Raw genomic sequence first — 21,816 nt, forward strand, 5'->3', positions numbered from 1 at the left:
GGAAGAATAGGTAGAAGAGGCAGGATGTCTTGGGGCAGAACGTGGCACCAATGGAAGTTGGTGTAGTGCTTCCTGGAGACCACCTAGTGTTAGTGCCTGAGGAAACATTTGTCTGAGTAGTGGTACGCCTGACAGGCTACTTAAGTTGTCGCATGACAGCTCTCCAGTAATCTGCAGGGAGCAACAGTTACAGTATGTCTGGCAGTTGATACCACTCTGTTTATGCTCAGTGCTTACTGAGGTAAAATTCAAAACTCCCACTGGTCCAAATCCTGTGGTCCTTACTACTGGCCAGATCTCTTCCCCCCAGATCTGTGTGTGGAGATGACCCTTGGCAAGTGAGATCTCCCTGTTTTCCAGGTAGAAGGGGGTGTCCAACCCCTCTTCATATATCTTGTCCGAGATCTGCAGGCATGGAGAGAACATGGTTGAGGGGGATGTAGGTTGTTTGCTTACCATCCCTGTGGGAAAATTTTCCCAAGAGAGTTAATGCAGCTGAGCTACCTTGACAAGATGGAAATGTTGGGAACCTGGAGTCTGCCAATTAGTTAAAGTAATAAATCAGGGCTCTTATGCAAATAAGATCTATTGGTTGTTGAGTGCTGCTGGAAAATACCAACCAGGCATACATTTCTAAGTCTTTTAGTTACTAAATATGAGTTTCTCCTCCTTGATTTAAGACTAAGATAAATACCCATGAATTTTTAAAAATGACTTTTGTGAAGCCCTGGAGACTGATCCTTTATTTAGCCACTGAACAGATACAACACTGCAAGATTCTTCATACTGCCCTGCCCATGCACTTCAACCCTGAGTGGAGACACCATTTCTAAGGGTGAGTGGCTATTTCATTTTCAGGTCTGTTCATTCGGTGGCCTCTCAGCTGAGCCTGTCAACGAGGGTATCAATTAATGCAAATTCTAACTTTTTTTTTTTTTTGTGATGTGGAGTTGGAATCGGACCACTGACTCATTTCACAGAACACTGTACAACCACTGCATAGTGGTGATGGTAGGAGACTCTCATCCCAGGCAGGATTTGAACTCCTGACCAAATGTTCAAAAACTCCATAGTCCAAATCAATCCCAAATCACGCAGTACCCCTTTATAAATAGGATGTGGAGTGAGCATGGAAATAAGCGGTTTTTGTTCTCGGATGTAAAAGAAATGGAATATTAGGATCCTGTGCATTTGTTCAAAATGAATTGATAGTTGATGTGTAGAAACGTCTTCTGAACTCTCGGTTTGAGAGTGTCCATCCTTTGTTTTTCTGAAAACTGGTAATATCATAATAGTAACATTATTTGGAAGAAAAAAAAAGTGGTTCCAGTTCTGCAAAGGACTGTGGGTATTCAGCACCTAGCAGTACTGGGCTCCAGAAGATCAGGCCTGCTCCTACATTTTGCACATGCCCAAATTCCCAGTGGCCACAGTTTTAGTTTGAATGCGCAAGAAATGCAGGACTAGCTCCCAAATTCTCTTTTTTGAGTCTTTGAAATTACTGATGACTTTGAAACACTCTAGAACAAAGAAAGAAAAGTATTCGACAAGGGGAGTCAGTACATGTTCGCTGTTTTCCCACTAGGCTCCTGCCTTTCCTAAAATAACTCCCACTTGGGATTCCATTAGTTGGCATCTGACTACATTTGTATCTAGTGTTACAGAACAGTGGACAAACCGTTCAATTTGCATAGTGGCCTATGGGATGATACATGAATACAGTATTAAGAATGTGTTGCTTCTGTAAAGTTAACTGCCAAGAAATTCTAAAAATAATCTGATTTAAAGAGGTACAGCTTTCCGAGGCAGCACAAATAACATGTTTTATGGTGTTCATGTGTTCTTCACGCATAGGATCCCTTTTTAAGAGGAAAGTCTTTTGCATAGACTTTTTGTTTCATATGGACATGCTGAGATCTCTCTTGTCAATACAAATTGGAGGGAAAAGTATTAATAGGATGATTTTATCGGTGGCTAAAACTATTTTTAAATATAGTTTTAAATGCCAGCTACATTCAACTTTAAAAAAAAATATCCACGTGACTTCTACTTGAGTTATCACCTTAAAAAATACTAACTCATGACCCATGTTACGTCCTCAGGCAGGGAAGTAAGAAGATGTAAAGTGCTCCCCTTGGTCCCCTATGAAGGCTGCCCACATCCTGGGGCATAGCGTGGGGGAGAGAGAGAGCACTTTCTGTAGTAGACTGCCATGCAGCTATGAGCCTTCCCCTCCTTGTGGGTGAGGAGTGGAAGTAGTTTCCAAGCACAACCAAACAAACATGGAGGTGGGGAAATAATCGGCACTAAGAAAAGGGCTCGTGAAACTTACTTCCCCTCGGGAGTAAGGGGGAACTAGGCAATGAATTGTGTCACAATGTGCTCCCTCGTCTGCTCCTGGGCAGCATTAACTGCAGGCGGCCCCTGGTTCAGGGTAGATTGGGAGTATACGGTGTAGCCATATGTAAATAATCAAAAGGCTATGTTTATGAGAAACACAATGCCTGTCTGTGATGGTGGTTTAAATATAGAGAACAGGCCACTACTGGCATTTAAAACATCACTGGCTGGACAAGATAGTGCAATCAGAAAATAGCCCAAGCCTTGACTGTGATTCTGTCTACAGGCTTCATATATTCTTATCACTACTCTTTTGGGGGATGGGGAGAGAAGCATACTGGAACTTCTCAGATTTTGGGGTCTGTTTTGGAGAGTTTGGTTTTGTTTTTTAACAAAATTAAATGTAGTGGCCAGTAGTTGATAGTAAATACTAAGCAACTTTGTATTTGTTACTGTAAAACCTCTGGATATTTTCATTTTTGAAAATGACTATTGCACATGCAGAGTAACCCTTTAACATAAATAACCGCATACACTCTGCATTCCAAAGCACATTCCCAGTTTGTTGAGCATAGCACTACTTGGGAGTGTGCTGTGGGTTGAGTGGCGAGGGCAAGTGTATGGGATACTGCTGCTTGTGGAAGTCAATAGCAAACTTCCATAACTAATCACTTAGCAGGGTCACACTCTGGCCCTAGTATGATAGCACAGTCATAATGGGATGTAAGGCACTCCCTCACTCTCCTGTGCTGGCTACCAACATCCTGGCTATTAACCCGGGAACTGAAGCAGGATCTGCAGAGCTGCAAGTGAGCAAGAGGGACAGAGTTTGACTTGGAATAGGTGACTTGGCCTCCTCCCCACCTCCTCCCATATGTTGGGTAGCTGGTATGTCAGGCTGCATATGCTCATGCTGGGTGCAGTTTACTCCCTCTTTAAGCAGCAGGGGAACTGGGCGGGAGGTAGATGGCTACACATGGACAACACAATGCCCTGCCCCTCATTCAGGACAGATCCTTCTCTCATGATCTAGCCCAGGGGTTTTGTCAGCCTTCACCCCAAATCCCACTTTGCCTCCAGCATTTATAATAGCGTTAAATATATATAAAAAAGTGTTTTTAATTTATAAGGGGGGGTCACACTCAGAGGCTTGCTGTGTGAAAGGGGTCACCAGTGCAAAAGTTTGAGAACCCCTGAGTACAGCCAGATGATCAATACCATTCTCCATGAATAGTGTTATTGACATTAATGGAATTGTGTGTGGAATAGAGTGCTAGTCATTGTGAATAGGGGAATCAAAGTCTGGCTCCTGCTCCACTTGTCAATATATTCGTCATGAAGTTTTGACTCTGCATACTCTGAATAATCTTAAATAGCATTACATGACTCATTACATGCTTGATAGGCAGTGTAATGCCTCTATTTCAAAGGTAATTATAACTTTAATGTATCTAACTTCCAGTGAAGAAATAATATGCTTCAGTCATGACAACAGCCTAAATTCTCAGATTACCTTCTCAGCTAGCTAATCAATGACATTTAATATCAAGATCTTTTTAATGTCCCACTGAGGAGAAAGAAAAAAATGGGAGTCTAACTCAAAGGACTCTTGTTTATAGTTGATTTTCTAGAAGCATCCCTGATTTAAATATTTGTGTTTTATGATGTCAGAGGTATGTCTCCTCAGAGATGCAATCCAGCAGGAGGATGTGCCACTGAAGTGAGTTCCTGCAAGAATTATGCAGGCAGATTAATTTAATTTGCACCTCTTTTACCGGAATGACTACAGTGCTGGTCATAAAGCTAAGAATAGCAACTGGTTACAAATTGTTGTGCATATTTATGTGGTGGGGTTGATCATCAAAATGAAACTAAAGCAAACATCAACAATCTGCCTATAGATTAAAAAGTCAGTAGTCAGATCATAGACTTTAGCTTTCATTTTCTAAGAGACCTGTTTACTGCAATTTACAGGCTATATAATTCTGTTGGAATAAATTATGTAATGACAACTCCAAATTCTTAATGGCTACAAGCCTTTCATAACCAAGATTTGAAATCGATTTAATTTATGCCACAATTTCAATTGCCAATCTAATCTCCTTCCAACTTCGATCAACTGATTTCACACTAATCGTTTATACTAGATGAGGGTCTCACACACGGTAAATACAAAATGTTAGCTTATAAAAAAAATTTCTTGTCCATTTTATAATTTGAAAGAACAAGTCATAGACAGTTTGAGAATAGACATCTGAAAACTCATTGGGCCTGAATCTCTTCTCACTTGCAGTGGTCGGAGTCTGCTGCCTTTAGTGGATTTACTTCCCATTCACATGGTTGTAGCTGAAAGAATAATTAGGCCCCTTGTTAAATTATACAGGAAAGCTGATTGCTTGGAAAAGTGTTTGCATTGTATTGTTTTGCCAGATACAATGTGTGTACCTGGCCCTGAAATAAACTCGCTGAACAGAAGATGGATTCTTGTTGATCCCATTGATTTGCTGTTACACAAATTGGATGTGAATACAGTGTGTGGAGTGATAGTGAACTTCAGTAGTGGAGATGACTGTATAGTTAGTGACATGATTTGCTTTGGCAAGGTTTCATATAAATATACTCTAAAAGCACTAACTCTGTTAATACCAGCAGGTCAAGCAGCAAATCTAACGTCTCCATACAACAAAAAGTACAGGCAGCTGATAAATACAGCAGAAAGAGGGAGTTGGGCAAAGGCAAATCATTGCCCTCATCAGAAAGTAGGTGTAAGCAGACATTACCTAAACCAGAATAGGATATTAAAAAAAATATCTATTTTTAGAAGGCAGTAATTGTTTCCAAATACTCAGCTTTCTAGTTTATAAACCAAAAGACTAAGTCAGATTTCTATATTATTTTATTTCCCTTTTAAAATATAGCACTGAAGTCCTTCACACATATAAATAGCTCTACAATTTCTTACACACTTTTTATGCATCTTTACTTAAAGTGCCCATTTATGAACATTAAAAATAAAATATTCTTGCTAGAGTGGCTACACTTGTAGAAGGGTTTGGTATTCTGGTGAGGCAGGGCTTTGATTTTACAAAAATTACCTGCAGAAGAAACATTAAAATACAACACGTATCAATGTTAACCCGGAGGCATTTTTTGGATCCAGCTGGCACAAAAGTATCTTAAGAACAAGACTCGTTCTTGAAACATGTCTCTTTATAAAGTGTAAGAATATAGGATAAATGCATCAATTTCTGTATAGCCTCTCCCCTGCCCCGCAAGTGTGTGTGTCCCAAGCTGCTATGTTGATTTAAAAACCAATTGATGAAAAGCTTCTGAAATGCATGCAACTTAAAATTCACTTAAAACACACTTCAAGTTATAAAGTCTGAGAGCTTTAAAGTTCAGCATGTGGCTATGGTTCAGTTGGGTTATTAACTGTGTTTGTTGTGCTGGCAAGATTGGTAAATACTTCTTCCTTAGTTTCAGGTTGATGCATTTCCATTTTGGTTTGCTCTTTGGCATCTTTGTTACTTGTATCTTTCCTGGTTTTGTCCGCCACAGGATCAATCTCCATGATTTCCTGTGGTGGCTTATTATTCTCCATCAAGGTTGACTGAAGTCCATAAACTTGAACTACCTCTGGGACGTCTTCTGCTTTCTGTTCAAGTCTTTCCAAAATATTCTGGACCTTCCTTACACCATCTCTCCTGGCCTGGCGCACATCTGCACGACCCTCTGGGTCCACTGAATCTAGGGCTAGCAACTCTTTGGTCAAATACTCTTCAATCATCAAGTATTTTTTGTCATTTTTCTTGCCTGTGAAAGATTCAACTGCCTGTTCAAGCATCTGAACATTCTCTAGAATTGCTTCTACTTTCAAGACACCAGGATGCTTCTGTGTCTCTTCCACTTCCATCATCTTCTGTGGTGAAGTTTCTTCAGAAGAAAGCCTCTCCTCTGGAGGTGCACTCTTAGCAGGACAGGGAATCTTTTCATCAACCTTTTCTGCAGTGGGTGGAGGTTTCTGTGGTGGTGGTTTAGAATCTGGTTCTTTGTGAATGACTTGAATTGGGATATAAGATGAAGGCATCTCAGTTCCTGATGGGCTTGCCTTGTTTTCAGGTATGCTTTCATGTAGTGTTTCTTGGGGTGGGATTTGTTGCTGAGAAGCCTGAAGAAGGAGGAAAGTTTATTATTGTGAGACATGAAAACAATCCTACTTCATTTGTAAACAAAAATTACAATTTTCAGGCCAAAAGATTTTCAAAGGTGACTAGTGATTTTGGCTGCCCAATTTGAGACACCTTAAACAGGCCTGATTTTCAGAATGTGATGAGCACCAATGCTCCGAAAAATCAGGCCTTTTTAAGGTGTCTCAGGTCAGGTATCCAAAAAAAACTCAGGCACCTAGTCCCTTGTGAAAAATCTAGGTCTCAAATCTTTTCCATCATACTGAGGCTTAATTGAAAGATGCTGCTTAAAATATTAGTATTAACACCAACTTCTTCATAGACAACTAGCACTGGTAGAATCCAGATTTGCAAACATTGCCATTACCAACCTAAGACTATTTCCAAAGGTCATTAGCTTTAACTTCGTCTTTTCACTGGGAGATTTGTTCTCCTACTCAGATCCAGCCCCTTTGCATCATTCAGGAGGTGCAATGGGCCCAGACATGGACTGCAATGGGCCAGCACAGAGTCCCCCTATCCATTCTGCAAGATCTGGGCCATGCATCTACCCCCTAATCTCAACTCAGCATAGGGCCTGGGGGGGATGCACCAAGGGCAGGAAGGAATATGGTGGATCTCAGCTGCAAGAAATAAGTAAGCTCATATACTATAATTAAGGCTACGTTTTAGTCATGGGTATTTTTGGTAAAAGTCATGGACAGGTGACAGGCAGTAAACAAAAATTCATGGACTGTGACCGGGGGGGGGAGGGGGTTTGCCCGGAGGCCCTGCGGGTGCTGGGGGAGCACAGCCCGTGTGCTGCGGGGGAGGGGTGTGGGTGGCAGCACGTGCCCCAGGACCCCCACTGGTGCTGGAGGAGGGGTGGGTTGGTGAGGCCAGCAGGCTCCTTACCTGCCTCCGCGTGTCCCCACCCCAGAAGCAGCAGAGTTTGAGTGTGGGAGGGGGCAGACAGTTGTGGCACAGGACGGGGTGAGGCAGCTCTGGGTGGTGCTTACCTGGGTGGCTCCCCAAAAACAGCAACATCCCCCTCACTCAGCTCCTAGGCAGAGGCATGGCCAGGCAGCTCTGCACACTGCCTCCACCTGCAGGCACCGCCCCTGCAGCTCCCATTGGCCGTGGTTCCCAACCAATGGGAGCTGCGAAGCCAGTGCCCTGGGTGCAGGCAGTAGTCAGAGCTGCCTGGCCATGCCTCCGCCTAGCTTCTATCAAGTTATGATGCAAAACCTTGAATAGTTACAACACTGAAGTTACAATCCCTGACCATAGATTAGTGTTGACTATTTTATTTAGAACACTACTGTAGAATACTGTCATTTTTACAAGAGGAATCAGTGACTTATTCTATGTAGTCTCAATATTAAAACTTTTTATCTGCAAAGTTGAAATTCTTCCATTCTCTTGTGCCCTGCTTTTAGATGTTTTAGTCAAATTTTACCTAAAAATCTAGTTTCCTGTACTTTTAAAAACACTTTGAATGCAGTTTATCCTTTCAGAGGACTGCTGCATTTTGCTGTTTGAAAAATACTACTCAAAGGACTGCCTTTCAAAGTAAAGTTGTTAGAGATTATTATACGAACCGGTTCGAAGATATTAAGGCCCAGTCCTACAAGCTTTCCTCATGCTGAACTCACGTTGAAACAATAGATTTCAATGAGAGGCCCTAGCAAGGTAGCGTTGCAGGATTGGGCTCTTAGACTGAAATCCTGACCCCACTGAAATCAGTGGGAGTTTTGCCATTGACTTCAATATAGTCAAAATGTCACTCTTAATTTCTAACAAACTGACGCTACGTGCACACTACCACTTACATCGGAATAAGCTGTGTCACTCAAGGTGTGAATAAGCCGCCCCCCTAAGTGACTTAAGTTACACTGAGCTAAGTGCCAGCGTGGACAGCGAAATAGCTACCATCCCTTGCATGGGCTGGAGTAGTAAGTCGACAGGAGAGCTCTCTCTCATCGGCTTAGAGTGTCTGCGCTAGCCGTGCTACAGTGGCGCAGCTGCATCGGTGTGTACTGTTGCCACAGCCTGAGATAGTATTTTCTGGAAGTGCAGAAGTTGTCAGGTTTTAACAGTCTATGCCCTTTCTTGTCTCTGTTAACTTGACTTGAAAATAACCTTCCTAGATCTTTAACCTTTTGGTAACACTTATTTTATTGACAGCGTTTCTGCTGTGGAGTGCTTACAACGGGAGATTAAGATGCAAAACCTGTTACAATGTATCTATAAGAGAGAGAGCACTACAAAGGTAGAATTGTCAGAATGAGACAAAAGGGCATCAAAACAAATTACAATGTATTGCCATAAAAACCAAAAGGTAGCAAGGCTTTGTGGTCTGGACACAGGATTGGGAGTCGCGAGAGCCAGAGTTCTTTTCCCATTTCCTTCACTGATTCATGGTGTGGCACTGGGAAAGTCTCAGACCAATTATTTCGGATATAGGTGCCTAAAGTTAGGTGCTTAAATACTGATGTAGAGTCCCTAAGTAAATGGGCCAATTTTCAGAGCTCAGATACACTGAGGACAGTATTTTTGCCTGAGTAAAGACTGGATAAAATCTAATTAAGTGCCTTAAGGTTTGGCCCTAAAAAAAAGAAAGAACAAAAAAGCAAGCCGTGAAACTTAGTACATGTCATTAATTCTGGGTTTTGATTCCCCCAACCCCTTAACTATTTTGTTCATGTTCTAGGTGGGGTTTTCAAAAGGGCTCAGCATTGACCTAATTCTGTTCCCTTTGACTTCAATGGGAAAAGCCCACCTTTGAGAAGTTTAGGGTTATCTTACCAATTTAAGTGATGGAAATCCTAGAATAAGTCAACCTGTGTTTAATGCTGAAGTCATATCGACTCAAAACGTCCTTGCTTTGTGGCCTCAGTAGGAAGCTTAATATTATTTTACATTTTGCATGTTAATTATATTCTGTGCAAGTGGCCTAATTCTATCTTCAGATATTGTGAGCAACTGTATCTGAGGGCAGAGTTTGACCCCAAGTATTGTTCCAGAATGGCTGACTGTAAATCAAACAAATACAGCTCTTTTCAGGAAATGCATCTAATCAAAATGTAGTCCTTCCCTTCACTAAATCAGACACCACTCTGACTGACATGTGACTATGCTTCAGAAAAGGCATGTAAAAAGCACTGTAGTCTAGTAAGCACTAATCTTGGTCAGCACTCCTAGTTTCTAGTCCTGTCTTGCTATGCGAGTTTATCCATCTGTAAAATGAATACTGTAATACCCACTTGACGTTAATTAGTGAATGTAACGTGTTGTGAAATCTTTTGGATGACAAGCACTAAATAGTATTATATTTTAGAGTTTGTCTAGGATACTAAACACTGATACTACCTTATAGAAAATTCTGTCTGTATGGTGGAATTTCACTATCTTGAACAAATTGCAGAATTGGACAATTTGTCCCTGACTGAATCAAGTTTAGTGAGAAAGTACTGTCTGTAGAAACAGACTGTAGAGTAGATTTTACCAATCCCCTTTCATCATGATAAATAATGGTTACTTTCTGGATTTGCTGCTGTAATCAATGATGAATGAGACAAAGTTGCATTGTTACTATGAAGCCCATGGGCCTGATTCTCTTCTAACATGTACTTCCTTTACACCACTGACTGAGATTTACATAGGGTGCAAGTGAAAAGAGAATCCGGTTCTGGGTTTCAATCAGAATTGATTTAGAGTATCCCTGAACTTTTCTTTTTAATTTAATCTCTAATTTTGACAGTTTCCCATGTGAGAATGAGGATTTTAGCACTCTGTTGTGTGAAATGCTAGCCTTGATGAGAATATAGTGCCTCAGTAATATGGTGGCACTGTCAACAACAATATTGAAGGCCAGAGCCTCAGAGCTGGTGTAAACTGGATTTACATGGGCTGAGGATCTGATGCTGGAATTACATTTGTGAAATTCTATGTGCTTATTAGCATAATCCAGATCTTTAATTTAAATATTAACACAAAGCACAATTACTATAGAAAAATCAGATTTTGTGGATCATCTTGCATACCTGGGGTCTGTCCACAACTGTCTGTACTCTGATGGGAACTGGGGACTGTATCTGAGTGGTAACTCTGGCTGGTGAACTTTCACGACTTGACGAACCCTTCTGAGACATTCTGAATGGGGACTGCTCCCGTGCTGGCTTGGGCTCCCGTTCATCAGTTTGAATTTTGTGATACACTGGTTGGTGGACATGGTAATCACTTTGCTGGGCAGGGTAGTGCGTCTTCTGTGCTTGATGGTATACTTGTGATGGCTGCCTGAGGCCTTTTTCCTCATGGATCACAGGGATTGGAATATAACCTCGACGGACCTGATGGCTTCCTGCACTGGGTCTACCTGATGACTGAGGGGAACCTGACTGTGAGTCAGAAGTTGTAGGAGACTGAGGTTGCTGTAAAAACAAGATTATTAGTGTTAATTGTGTCACATTTTTATTTTATTAATATGTTGAAAGGCAGCCTCAACATTTGTCCCCACCCCACCCCCCAAAAAATGGGGAGAGACAGTGGGGAGTAGTGGTGTAATCTGTTTGCACATCAGGATTTGGTTTCCCTGTTTTTTGCTAGGGGACCTGCTGGACAACCGCAGAACTAGTGAGAAAGCATCACTGTAATAGGTGAAACCTGAGCTGCAGCATTCCCTGAGGAGGGAGGGGACATTAAACAAGAACAAAGTTTCAGATAGTCTGATTAAAACTGGTTAGATGTGGGGCAAAAAGTTAAGCAAAGGAAGGGGGGAAAAACAAACCCACAGTCACATAAACAATGTTGCCTTTGCCTCACTAGGACTTCTTCCTGTGGTTTTGTATCTTGTTAGGATAGGGTGTGAATGCTAGAATGACTTTCTTAATTTCCCAGTGGTGCAGCTCCACTGGTGGTAGCAATACTAATGTGCTCTTAGCATTTTAATGCACTGTTGTCTGAACACTGCTCAGAATGAGTCTAAGTAACATGACAGTTAAAATGCTGGTGGCACCTTGTTTACCAGCACTTCCACCATTGGTACTATCTGTAGAGCTGCATATTTTAGGAAAATAAGGCCTTGGAGACATCATACTTAAAGGCACAGTTGCATTATCTTGTTACAGGTAACACACTTTAGTTTGTGGCCACAACGTTTTTGTGTATCCTGAACAACTACTGTTTGTATCAAGGAATTCTGAGAATCTGGACAGCTGACCCAAAGTGCTTTGAGTGGCATCAACATTACATGGGGCAATATACTTTTGGAAGTTCTTTTGCACAAAGTACTGAGAGGAAAGAAGACTGGCCAAAGTGGTTACACAAATATGGCTTAGGGGTCCTGGCCACACTGAACAAAAAATAAAAAACAAAACCCCCAAAACCCAGTAGCTGGTTCATTATTCTATCATGTGCCACCCTGGGCTTCAGGGACAAAACACAGATTTTTAAAATCATGTGGTGTATGGGCCAATCCTATTAAGAGTGAATCCTGCCACTATTTGCATAAAAACCTCCGTTAAAAGCTGTCATATGGCTCAAATTCAACATTCACTCCCCACTCAACTCAGGGCTGGGAAAACACAAACTCAGATTTCAATCTGTTGTGAGGCTATTATCTCAACTCTAGCTCTCCAGAGAAAATAGGAAACCAAGGCCTGGTACTTCGGAGATACAAAGCAAGCAGAATCTTTTTTATGAACACACTTTGATTATGAATATATAGTAACAAATTAGTAAAGGGCCTGGGCAGAAAAAATATTTCAGTTAATCTTTAAAGCTTTTTTTTAAAATAAATTCAAGTGATATATACATTTAAAAATAATATGCACTTTAAAAACATTCAGCTGCAATTAGTGCAGTTTGGTGGATTGTAAAATGGTCTCATTTATTAAAAATAAAACAATAGCAGCCTTTATTTTTTATCTGATTTGGTTTGTTTTTAGCATTTTCACTTACATTGTTTCACAGTTATGTCACAGGACACCGTAGGCTCAGTTCTGCTCTCATTTACATTGGTGCAAATCAGGAATAACTCCATTAAGTCAACCAGTGTGAGAGGAGAATCGGGCTTTATGTGCCTCTGTTTCTGAGACAAGAGACAGAATCAATCTATGTGCAATTCTTTCTGCACAGTCATTTGTGAGTGAGACACTGTGATGCTAGATAAAATGTAAAGCATTTACAGTGAAGTGACTGTTTGCAGAACCATTAAAAAGTGCATTTTTGAGTTTGTATTAATACTTTGAAGGTATGGGGGGGGGGAGAGGGAGAAATGTAATTCTATGGTAATTTTGGACTTTGGCAGCTGTAATGCCATTCTAGGTCACAAATGTTGGAGAGTAATGCAAAACACACCCCAGCACTACTGACAAGTTACCTCAGGCCCATGTGAGGCTGGAGTTTGGGCTGTTGCAGCTGCTGTTGTCTGTCCACATTGTTTATCTGTCTGAGCAGCTTCAGCTGGTCCTCTAGCAGGGGAGTCCGAGTGGGCATAGGGCCCCCTTAAAGGTGACTCTGCCCGCTTTGTGGTGGGAACAGTTTCTGCTTTGTATCGTTGCATGCCAGGCTGATGAACAGAGTAATACGGGTGCTGCTGTCTGTTCTCAGCACCTTCATGCATAACTGGAATAGCGATGTAGCCAGCACGAAGTTGAGGATATCCCATGCTTCCTTCTCTTACTTGTGGCGGCCTTGGAGTATCCCGAGAAGGACCATTTGCTGATGACTGGCCCTCCTAAAAATTAAAAACACCACATGGGAAAAGTTTAGAAGTCAGGACCAATGCAACTCATAAGAACAAGTAATCTTAAACTTCCATCTTCAAAGCAATGAAGGAACTGTATGTCAGAACTTTAAAACTTCCTTTATTTCTAGTAAATTCCTTTGCATGAGCAACTGGTATCACATTCTAATGCAGAGGTTAACTACAGCTTCTAATCATTCAGAATTGTGTGCAGTAGGGAAAAAAAGATGAATAAATTATTTGTCTAGGGATATTTTTAAGTTTTCACTTCTGATAGACAGCAACTTTAAGCTTAAACATATCCAATTTTTCCCATTTCATAATTGCAGTTCTGATCTGACACACAGAAGAAGCTTTATACTAGTGTAACTCCACTGACTTTAGTGGAGACATGTCTGATTTACAGCAGTGCGAGATCAGAAAGAAATCCCTCAGCAACTTTTCGAATCAAGCCCATTTATAGACAAAGAAATTCTCAAGAAAACAGGAGATTATCAGAAAAGCAATGTTCGTCAGTATTGTTCCTTCCACTGGCTATTAAAAGAGTGTTCTTGATGCTGGATACTGTATCTGCTTTCAGCTAAATGTGATTCAGTTGTAATAGCTGCTAAGGGGAGAATAACAAAAGAAGAGGGTAATAAAGGGAGGATACCAAAAGGAAATCTAACAAAGGGAATGGAAGATAAGTCTACGTGGTGCTGGATTATGCTTATACTAATACTCTGCATAAGATGGAAGTGGTTTGTACCAAGCTCCCTCATAAGTCCTCTAATAAAGTTCTTCCTGCAACTGCCATTCTATTTTGAGGCCCTCCTAAGGGCCAAGTTCCAGATGTATTTGAGTAAGATCATATAACAAGCACTCTACCACACAGAGGGTAATGTCGTTATTCAGTAAAGGGAGAGTTTAATAAGAGGACATAATAGGATTTCTATCGTAGTATTAAGTGTTGTTGTAACCAGAAAAATTACTCGATTATGTAGCAGAGTCGTCTGTAAGCAGACCAATTCACTAAATGAAAATTAATTATTTTCCAATCAGATACTGAGTGAACCTCCCATATGCCAGTGCCTCCTTAAAACAAAGAATATTGAGAAACTCAGCAAGCTATAAAATTAAATTCTATTATTTTAACAAAGTTAATGAGACCAAATATATGAAGTGCTTCCAGAAGGGAATGGCTCGAGTCAGAGAGCCTGAATTTTCTTTCACTGCTGTAAATTAAGACAAACTCCACTGAAGTCAGAAAGGAAAATCAGGCCCAGAAAGTTCTCAGAGAAAAATAATTTTAAGTTAGCTTCTGCATACAATTAAAGACTATGGGTCTGATTCTGATCTCACAATGGTTTTATAGTAGTGTAACTATTTATTATTTCAGAATTAAACAGACGCAAGAACAGAATCAGCACCTGCATATGGATGGTCTTGGGGCTGCTGGACTCTTAGTACAAACAACTAAGTCCTCTTCACCAATTCACCCTCCCTGCTGTATCAATGTATTTACCCCTGCAAATATAAATCTAGATCAACACAGTATGTTCCTAGTGCTACTGGCAGCAATTCCCCTCTAGGCACTGGAGGGACATACGCTTAAGTCGGCAAATTGATTTACCTGAAAAATCAAGAACAGTCAGCAAGTGGCAACTGAAGCCATGTGCAAAGCAGAATTTCTGCCAAGTGAGTGAAGCCAACCATGCTGCCTAGTAGTCAGGAAAATAGATGATTCAGTGCTCAGAAGAAACACCTTGCTGATCAGGCATGGAATCTAATGACTCAGCCTAGTTTACAGCAGCTGCGCCACGCAATCCTACTGAAGAAAATTCCCTTACCATAGAGCTGGGGTTCTCAAACTTCATTGGACTGTGACCCCCTTCTGACAACAAAAATTACTAGACGATCCTGGGAGGGGGAACTGAAGCCTGAGCCCCACTGCGCGCGGGGGGGGGGGGGGAGGGGGGGGAGGGTAAGGGGCAAAGACCATGGGCTTCAGCCCCAGGCAGGGAGCCTATAACCTGAGCTCCACTACCCAGGGCTGAGGCCCTTGGGCTTTGGCTTCAATCCCGGGCTTCAGCTTTGGCTCCAGACAGTAGGGATCGGGCTTCAGCCCTGGGCCCCAGTAAGTCTAAGCCAGCCCTGGCAACCCCATTTTAATGGGGTCCTGACCCACAGTTTGAGAACCGCTGCCACAGAGAGATCTATGGGTAGCTAGATAGGTCTGCCTGAATTATACTACCCAGCTGGGATGACTCGTGCAGATCTCCCCACTCTAGCGTGGAAGGGAGGTTTGTCCACCTCTGTGATATTGTCCTCTCCTCCTGTGAACCTTGTAGAAGATGACCCACAGGGTATGAGATCACTGCTATGGAGAGGTTAGAGCCTGGGTAAGCCAGGAGGACCCCAAACAAGATGCTTTCTTAAGCTGCATTGGATCTTTCCCATGGAATATCTATGGCAGGGCAGTCCCTGTTGGCAAGGCTCCAATTGAGACACCCTATCAGGAAGCTGCTAGGGGACGGTACAGAGGCAAAATCTTCCTTGGAATCTCAGAAGTCTGCTAGGTTTGGGTGTGAGCCTTGCAACCTCAATTTCAACCCCCAGCAGAGCAATCTGGAATGAGGTGAATCCTTGTAAAGGTTTCCTCTACCACTACCACCCTCCATAGGATTTATCTCATCCTAGATGATCATGTTAGGGCCCTATAAATTTTATTTTCAGGCCCTTTAGACTGCCTAAATTTGTGAACCATCTCAGCTATCTGACAAATCCTGCCTCCACAGCTCAGACCTTGGTTGGAAATGCAAAACAACTAGCCTAACAACAAAGAGGCTGAGAGGCGTGTTTGTGTGGTTTTTTTTAAAATGCCAAGATTTGCCTGGAGTGAAATTTTATAGCACGCTTATAAACCCTGAAAATAGGGTTTATAATGGAAACATTGACACCACCTTAAACAGAACAGCATGAACTGTACCCCTGTAATCTCATTATATTTACAGCTGTAAATAAATATAAGCACATCCCGTGGAAAATTACAAATGTAGTTAGTCCCTGTACTCAAATTCTCTTCATGGTCAATTACAAAAACAGTAGCTAGGTATATGTATGTATGTATGTATATATCTATGAAGGTATTTATATGGCCTTCAACACTAATATCTGAGCACCTCCCACAAAAGCAACAAAATTCTCTGTTCCCGTCTGCCTCCAGAAGTAGCATGAATTATGAATTACATAGATCACAACAAACATAAGGAAGGTCATCCAATTACAACTATTTTTTATAAGCCTGATTATTCTTTTTAGCATTTAATTTATACTAATTTAAGTTTACTAGTCGGTGACACCTGGCTGGTCCACACTGGAAACTTCCATTGCATAGCTACATCTCTCAGGGGTATGAAAAATCCACATGCCTGAGACATGTAACTATGCTGACCTAACCCCCAGTTTAGACAGTGATTGGTCAATGGAAGAATTCTTCTGTTAAGCTAGCTACCACCTCTTAGGGAGCTGGATTACCTACACCGATGTGAGAAACAACCCTCCCGTCAGCATAGGACGTTCAGTCTCAGGGTTCAGCTTAGGAAGAAATCATGCTTGTCAGTACTTTTTATATTCAGTTCTTATGTGCTATTTGCCTTACAATAAACAATGTCTGAACACGGATGTTTACACATGCCAGAGTCCATATTCAAGACACACGTATAAAAAGAAATGATTAAACAAAATACAATTAGATAAAAAACTTAGTCCACGACCCTCCTGGTTCAAATAAAGCAAGCAGAAATCCAAGTCCTATGCACCAATGCTGCATAATGGACTAAAAGGAATCACTCTCTCATCTCCCTGCTACAAAGGTAAAATGTGCCACAGAGTATGCAACTATTTTTAATAATAATATGGAGGGTATGGTCAGAAGTTACATCAAGATTCTCAATCTTAATCCCAGCTTTTAAATGAGTTCCCTCAGCAAGCAGGGCATGATGGAAGGGAAAGAATCCTTATGACGACAGCCTCTAAACACCAGCACTCTCTTCCTGGCGTGGAGGATGAGGTAAGGCCAACACATCGAGCTGCTTCCTCAGAGCATTCCTCAGAGGCCAAAATTATCATAATTAGTCAAATCCTGAGGTCATGCCTGAGCTTTCAGTCACTCCTTACTCTTCCATATTGTTCTATCAACAGATGTTGAAATTTTCCAGAATATGCTGGATGCAAACTATAACCCATATCATTATAGCAGGTCTCTTAAATTGGGAACAATTTGCATGAGTAAGAAGAGTAGGACTGAACTCCAAAATGTACAATGCTACAAGGATCTACAGGAAAAAAGTTGAAAAGCTACATTTTTGCTTCTTGCAGAACACATGGCCAGTAACATTTTCTTAAGCTGTGTTCTGAAGAAGAGAGGTCCTCTAAGACTTACATATTAATTATAATACTTAGCTTTTCCATAGCTCTTACAGAGAGGTTGAAACAGATAGGCACTAAGGGGAAATGTATGTACTGTATGTGTCTGTGTTATATGAACGTTCACAGAAACCACTGGGATTTCTCTTATAGGGTCACCAAAGGAGAAAGTTTTAAGTTATGTTGCAGACCTTGAATCCACTCTGGTAACCCTCGCCACTGGCTTCAGGGAGACTACGGATTTGACTCTGCACCCACTGAAGTCCATGAACGCAGGATTAAGCTATATTTCATATGAGTGAGAGTTGCAGGATCTGGTCCCATGTTTTCAGGGAGCAAGGAGTCCCACAGGTCAGGAGAACGATATAAAATAAACTGAAAAGTGCCTGCCAAAATTGATTGTGACATTTTAGTAACCTAGTATTCTTTGTACATAGATCTATTCCACTTTCAAACAGAAGTGTCATTATATGATGAAAATAGTAGCTCATATTCTGAACTAAGGAGGCTGCACCAGTTCCATTTACATGAGACTATTTTTACCTTATAGGAAGTGGCTGCAACTCAAAAAAATCCTGACTGCTTGCCCTCTTGGAATTAAGTTATAGGCAAACCAATACCCGTCCCCGCCCCCAAAAAAACTGTATAACAATTGATCTAGCTAGCTAACTCATCAGTGTTAAGAGTCTTTATTAAAAGTAGAAATCAGTACACCCCAGACTGTCTACCCCAATGTTTACCAAACTTTGGGGTGTGCCACCATAGGGGGTGTGGTGGGGCCTGGGCCAGCCCTCTCGAAGCAAAAGTTTAGGCACTACTGGTCAACCGTAATTTACTTAAAATATTAATTAAAAGCTTTAATCTAACCAGTTTCCTCAGCGATGCTATGTTTCCATGGATTAATAAGAAGTATTTACAGAGTGCTTTTTATTCATAGTTCTCAAAGCATTTTAAAAAGGTGGGTAAGAGGGGCAGAGAGGTTAGTTGACTTCACCAAGGTCATATAGCCACTTAAGGGCAGAATTACCATCTCCTAGGTCCCAGTCCGATGCTCAATCCACTGGAGCATACTGCTTCTACTGCTGTAATTCAGAAGTTCACCTACTCAGGATTTTCATATTCTCTCACTCACTTACAGTCAGTGTTCATATATACTGAGTGAGGCATCATTAGCTAATGACTGAAGAAAGATAGGATAACTCATGAACGTGTTTAGTCTCATGAATTTGTCTTAATAAGGCATCAAATCAGTCACATAATTATTTATAAAACAGGCTGCTTGCTCTGATGTTTTATTTGTTTAATGCTGGGGTTTTATTTCATGCCTTTCACACGTGCAGGCAAATACGGCTTATGGTTTGTTTTTCTGTTAACCAAAGTAGTTAATATATACCTTGTAAGTATTCCATTCCTGTAGAGTCTACCTGATGGATAGTGACAATATGCTGATGTGGATCAAAAAAAAGTGAGGAACAATCTAACCACGAGTAAGTGCTATATAGTTCAAAAGTAGAGATCCCTGCTTCTAGCTGTAAAGTCACAACTAGGCTGTAGGAATGACCTAAGCTTGTTTTAGGAATTAGAGCTATAATTTTCTTGCTCACCAAGCAGATTCCTCTTAGGCTATCACACCCTGGCCTTCCACAGAACATGAAGCCACTTGCCCTTTATGTCCATAAGTGGAAGTTGGCCCGCGTCAGTTGGGCTGAATTGAACATGTTCTGGGAAAACAATGACATCCACAAAGAGAGAGAGGGGGATAAATTTGAAGTAAAGCCCCCTAAGACTCTGCCAACAGGAGTTTTCTTGCCAAAGATCATAAGAATGACAACGTGCTCTACCAAGCTACTTCTGTTCATTACGTGATTTTCCCTAAGAAGCAGGTGGCCAGTCTGTTTTCTGTGCTCCAAATACTGGCTGTGTCCCATGAACTCAGAGCACAAGTGACGGTATGAATCTCACGAAGCAGCAACATGCTGCCACTCATGAAAGGAAAGCAAATAGCGAACAAGTGACCAGTCAGTCATTCACGTCACAGGACATTGCTGCTCTCTGAATTTTCATCTTGATTTAATTGTGCATAGGGTTGTCCTCTGGTATCACTTCCTAAAATAGCATTTCATCCACACAGATTATTTTTCTGCACTGTAAAAACACTTGTTATGCCACACCTATTTACTGATAAGATTTCCCTAGCACCAGTTGCAAAAAAAAGCCTCTCTTTAGACATCTCTCGGGCTTGTAGCCCCTTTTATTTTTATATTTTCTTTGGAAGCAGAATCAGGAGGTGTAATTTGGGGTAAAAACGGCAAGAATGTAGTACTGATGCCACAGAAGAGGAGTGAAGATGGGGTTCATAACATAGAAGAATGGTACTGTTAGTCCATCAAAACTAATTTCCGATAGGTATCTATGTTTGTAAGAAACATAGGAATGTCAGGAACAGTCTAGGTATACTCGGTCCTGCCTCAGTGTGAGGCGATAGACTAATTATTCTCACAAGATCCCTTCCAGCCCAAACTTTTCTACACCTGGTTTACTATTGTCTAATCAAATACAATGCTGTTTATCACATAGGCATAATGAACAGTGATGTTTGTGTATCAGTTGTAGGTGTTAAGGACAAGACTCCTCACTAGGAGGAACACTGGCACAGATCTTTCTACACCTGGAGGTAAGAGGGTATATCACTACTAATCAAGTTCCAAAATGTATAATTTAGGGATTTCAAAAAAATACAGCTTCTATACCCTTGGAGGGTGTGAATCTGTGTATCTTCACTGCCCTAATTCTCCACTGCCTTGTGTAGTCACTCACACCAGTGCAAACTTAGTGTAAAACGCTTGCAAAATAAAATTTGGTAGCATTTTACAATTACTGTGCATTTACCTTGACTGGAGTAAGAGATGGTATGAGGTGCAAGGTAACAGAGAAGCAGAACCAGTGGGTGGGATTTTCAAAACTGTTTACTACCGGCCAAATTATTTTCTTATTTTAGTCAGTGGGAATTTTACCATTGACTTGAATGGGAAAAGTGTTAGTTCAATGCTGAGCATTTTTGAAAAAAAACACCCATGTGTGGGTATAGTGAACCAAGATTGGAGTTTGAATAGGAATTGAAGGGAAAAAGGTAAATACAATCAGAAATTAATTATAGTGGTGGGGTGGGAAACTTTGGTAATTCGAGCACCTGGGGGATATCTGCACACACCTGTCGGACTTTCTAAGCAATGCAGACAGTTTATTTGCATCATTTCAAGTCAATCAGCATTGTCCAGTGATGTGAGATCTTTGCTAGAAGGGCCGCTTTCAGAAGTGTTGCATTGAATGGCATCTGCCATAAAAGTGACAGGCGGCTAGGGATTGACAGGCGTCTAGCTGCGAAAGGTAGCCACAATCCCCAACCTACTATGCCTCTCAGCCACTGATGACCCTCACATCTGTTCAGTGAATGTCTCGCCCCTGTTAACACGTGTGACCCATCTTTAGTTAAAATAAACATCAAAGGGGAGTAGTCCATGTAAAAAGAATATATAGGAGTGGAGGCATTATTTAAGCCTTGTCTCTGTGTTCCCTTTCCTGAAAGGATTCAAGCCCTTCCCTGAAACCATCCTCCCCAGCTAAATCTGGTCCATTTCCATTTTCAAAAGTTCAGGGGCTCCAAGTCCCACTGAACAATTTAGCAACCTGACCCACCATTTCAAATAATCTTGGCAAAAGCCATGCTGAGTTGACATTAATTACTCAGAAAAACAAATGACATACATGCCCAAGGGAAGACGGTTATAACAAAGAAACTAAAGGAAAAGCAATGGCATTTGTTGGAAAACACTTCTCTAGTAGAAATGTAATAAGTTATGTGGTCCACACTATTGAAAGTACCAGCAAGTCATTCAGTAAATTAGTAGTTAGTATCCTGGGAGAAAATAACTATTAAAGAACTTGCCTTAATACTCTAAATGCTCTTCAGTCATTACCAAAAACATTACTTCTGTTCACTTCAGTCTAGTTGGAGATTTTATATTCCTTGATCTCCGGACAATGTCCCAAATCCATTCTGACATTCCATTCCATACAAATTCCATGATTCCATACAAATAACTGGGCCATAAACTGTTAAAGTTCAGAAACTTACCTACAACCACCACTCCTCCC

General features: G+C 41.2%; 1 protein-coding gene and 1 long non-coding RNA gene across 2 annotated transcripts in view; one reads left to right on the top strand and one right to left on the bottom strand.

The window, feature by feature from the left end:
• Positions 1-20,184, top strand: LOC123374757. The gene is made up of 3 exons (XR_006581186.1): positions 1-835; positions 17,201-17,305; positions 17,815-20,184. It is a non-coding gene; the product is annotated as an uncharacterized LOC123374757 (long non-coding RNA).
• The window catches only part of BAG3 (BAG cochaperone 3), a 21,385-nt gene continuing 4,796 nt past the window's right edge, over positions 5,228-21,816 (bottom strand). The window contains exons 2-4 of the mRNA XM_045025015.1: positions 12,889-13,245; positions 10,553-10,939; positions 5,228-6,508 (exon numbers count right to left, since the gene is read on the bottom strand). Coding sequence (XP_044880950.1) covers positions 5,750-6,508; positions 10,553-10,939; positions 12,889-13,245 — 1,503 coding nt within the window. The 3' untranslated portion in view covers positions 5,228-5,749. The remainder of the gene's footprint in view (positions 6,509-10,552; positions 10,940-12,888; positions 13,246-21,816) is intronic.

This window comes from Mauremys mutica, chromosome 7 (genome assembly GCF_020497125.1).
Source record: "Mauremys mutica isolate MM-2020 ecotype Southern chromosome 7, ASM2049712v1, whole genome shotgun sequence".
Lineage (NCBI taxonomy): Eukaryota > Metazoa > Chordata > Testudines > Geoemydidae > Mauremys > Mauremys mutica.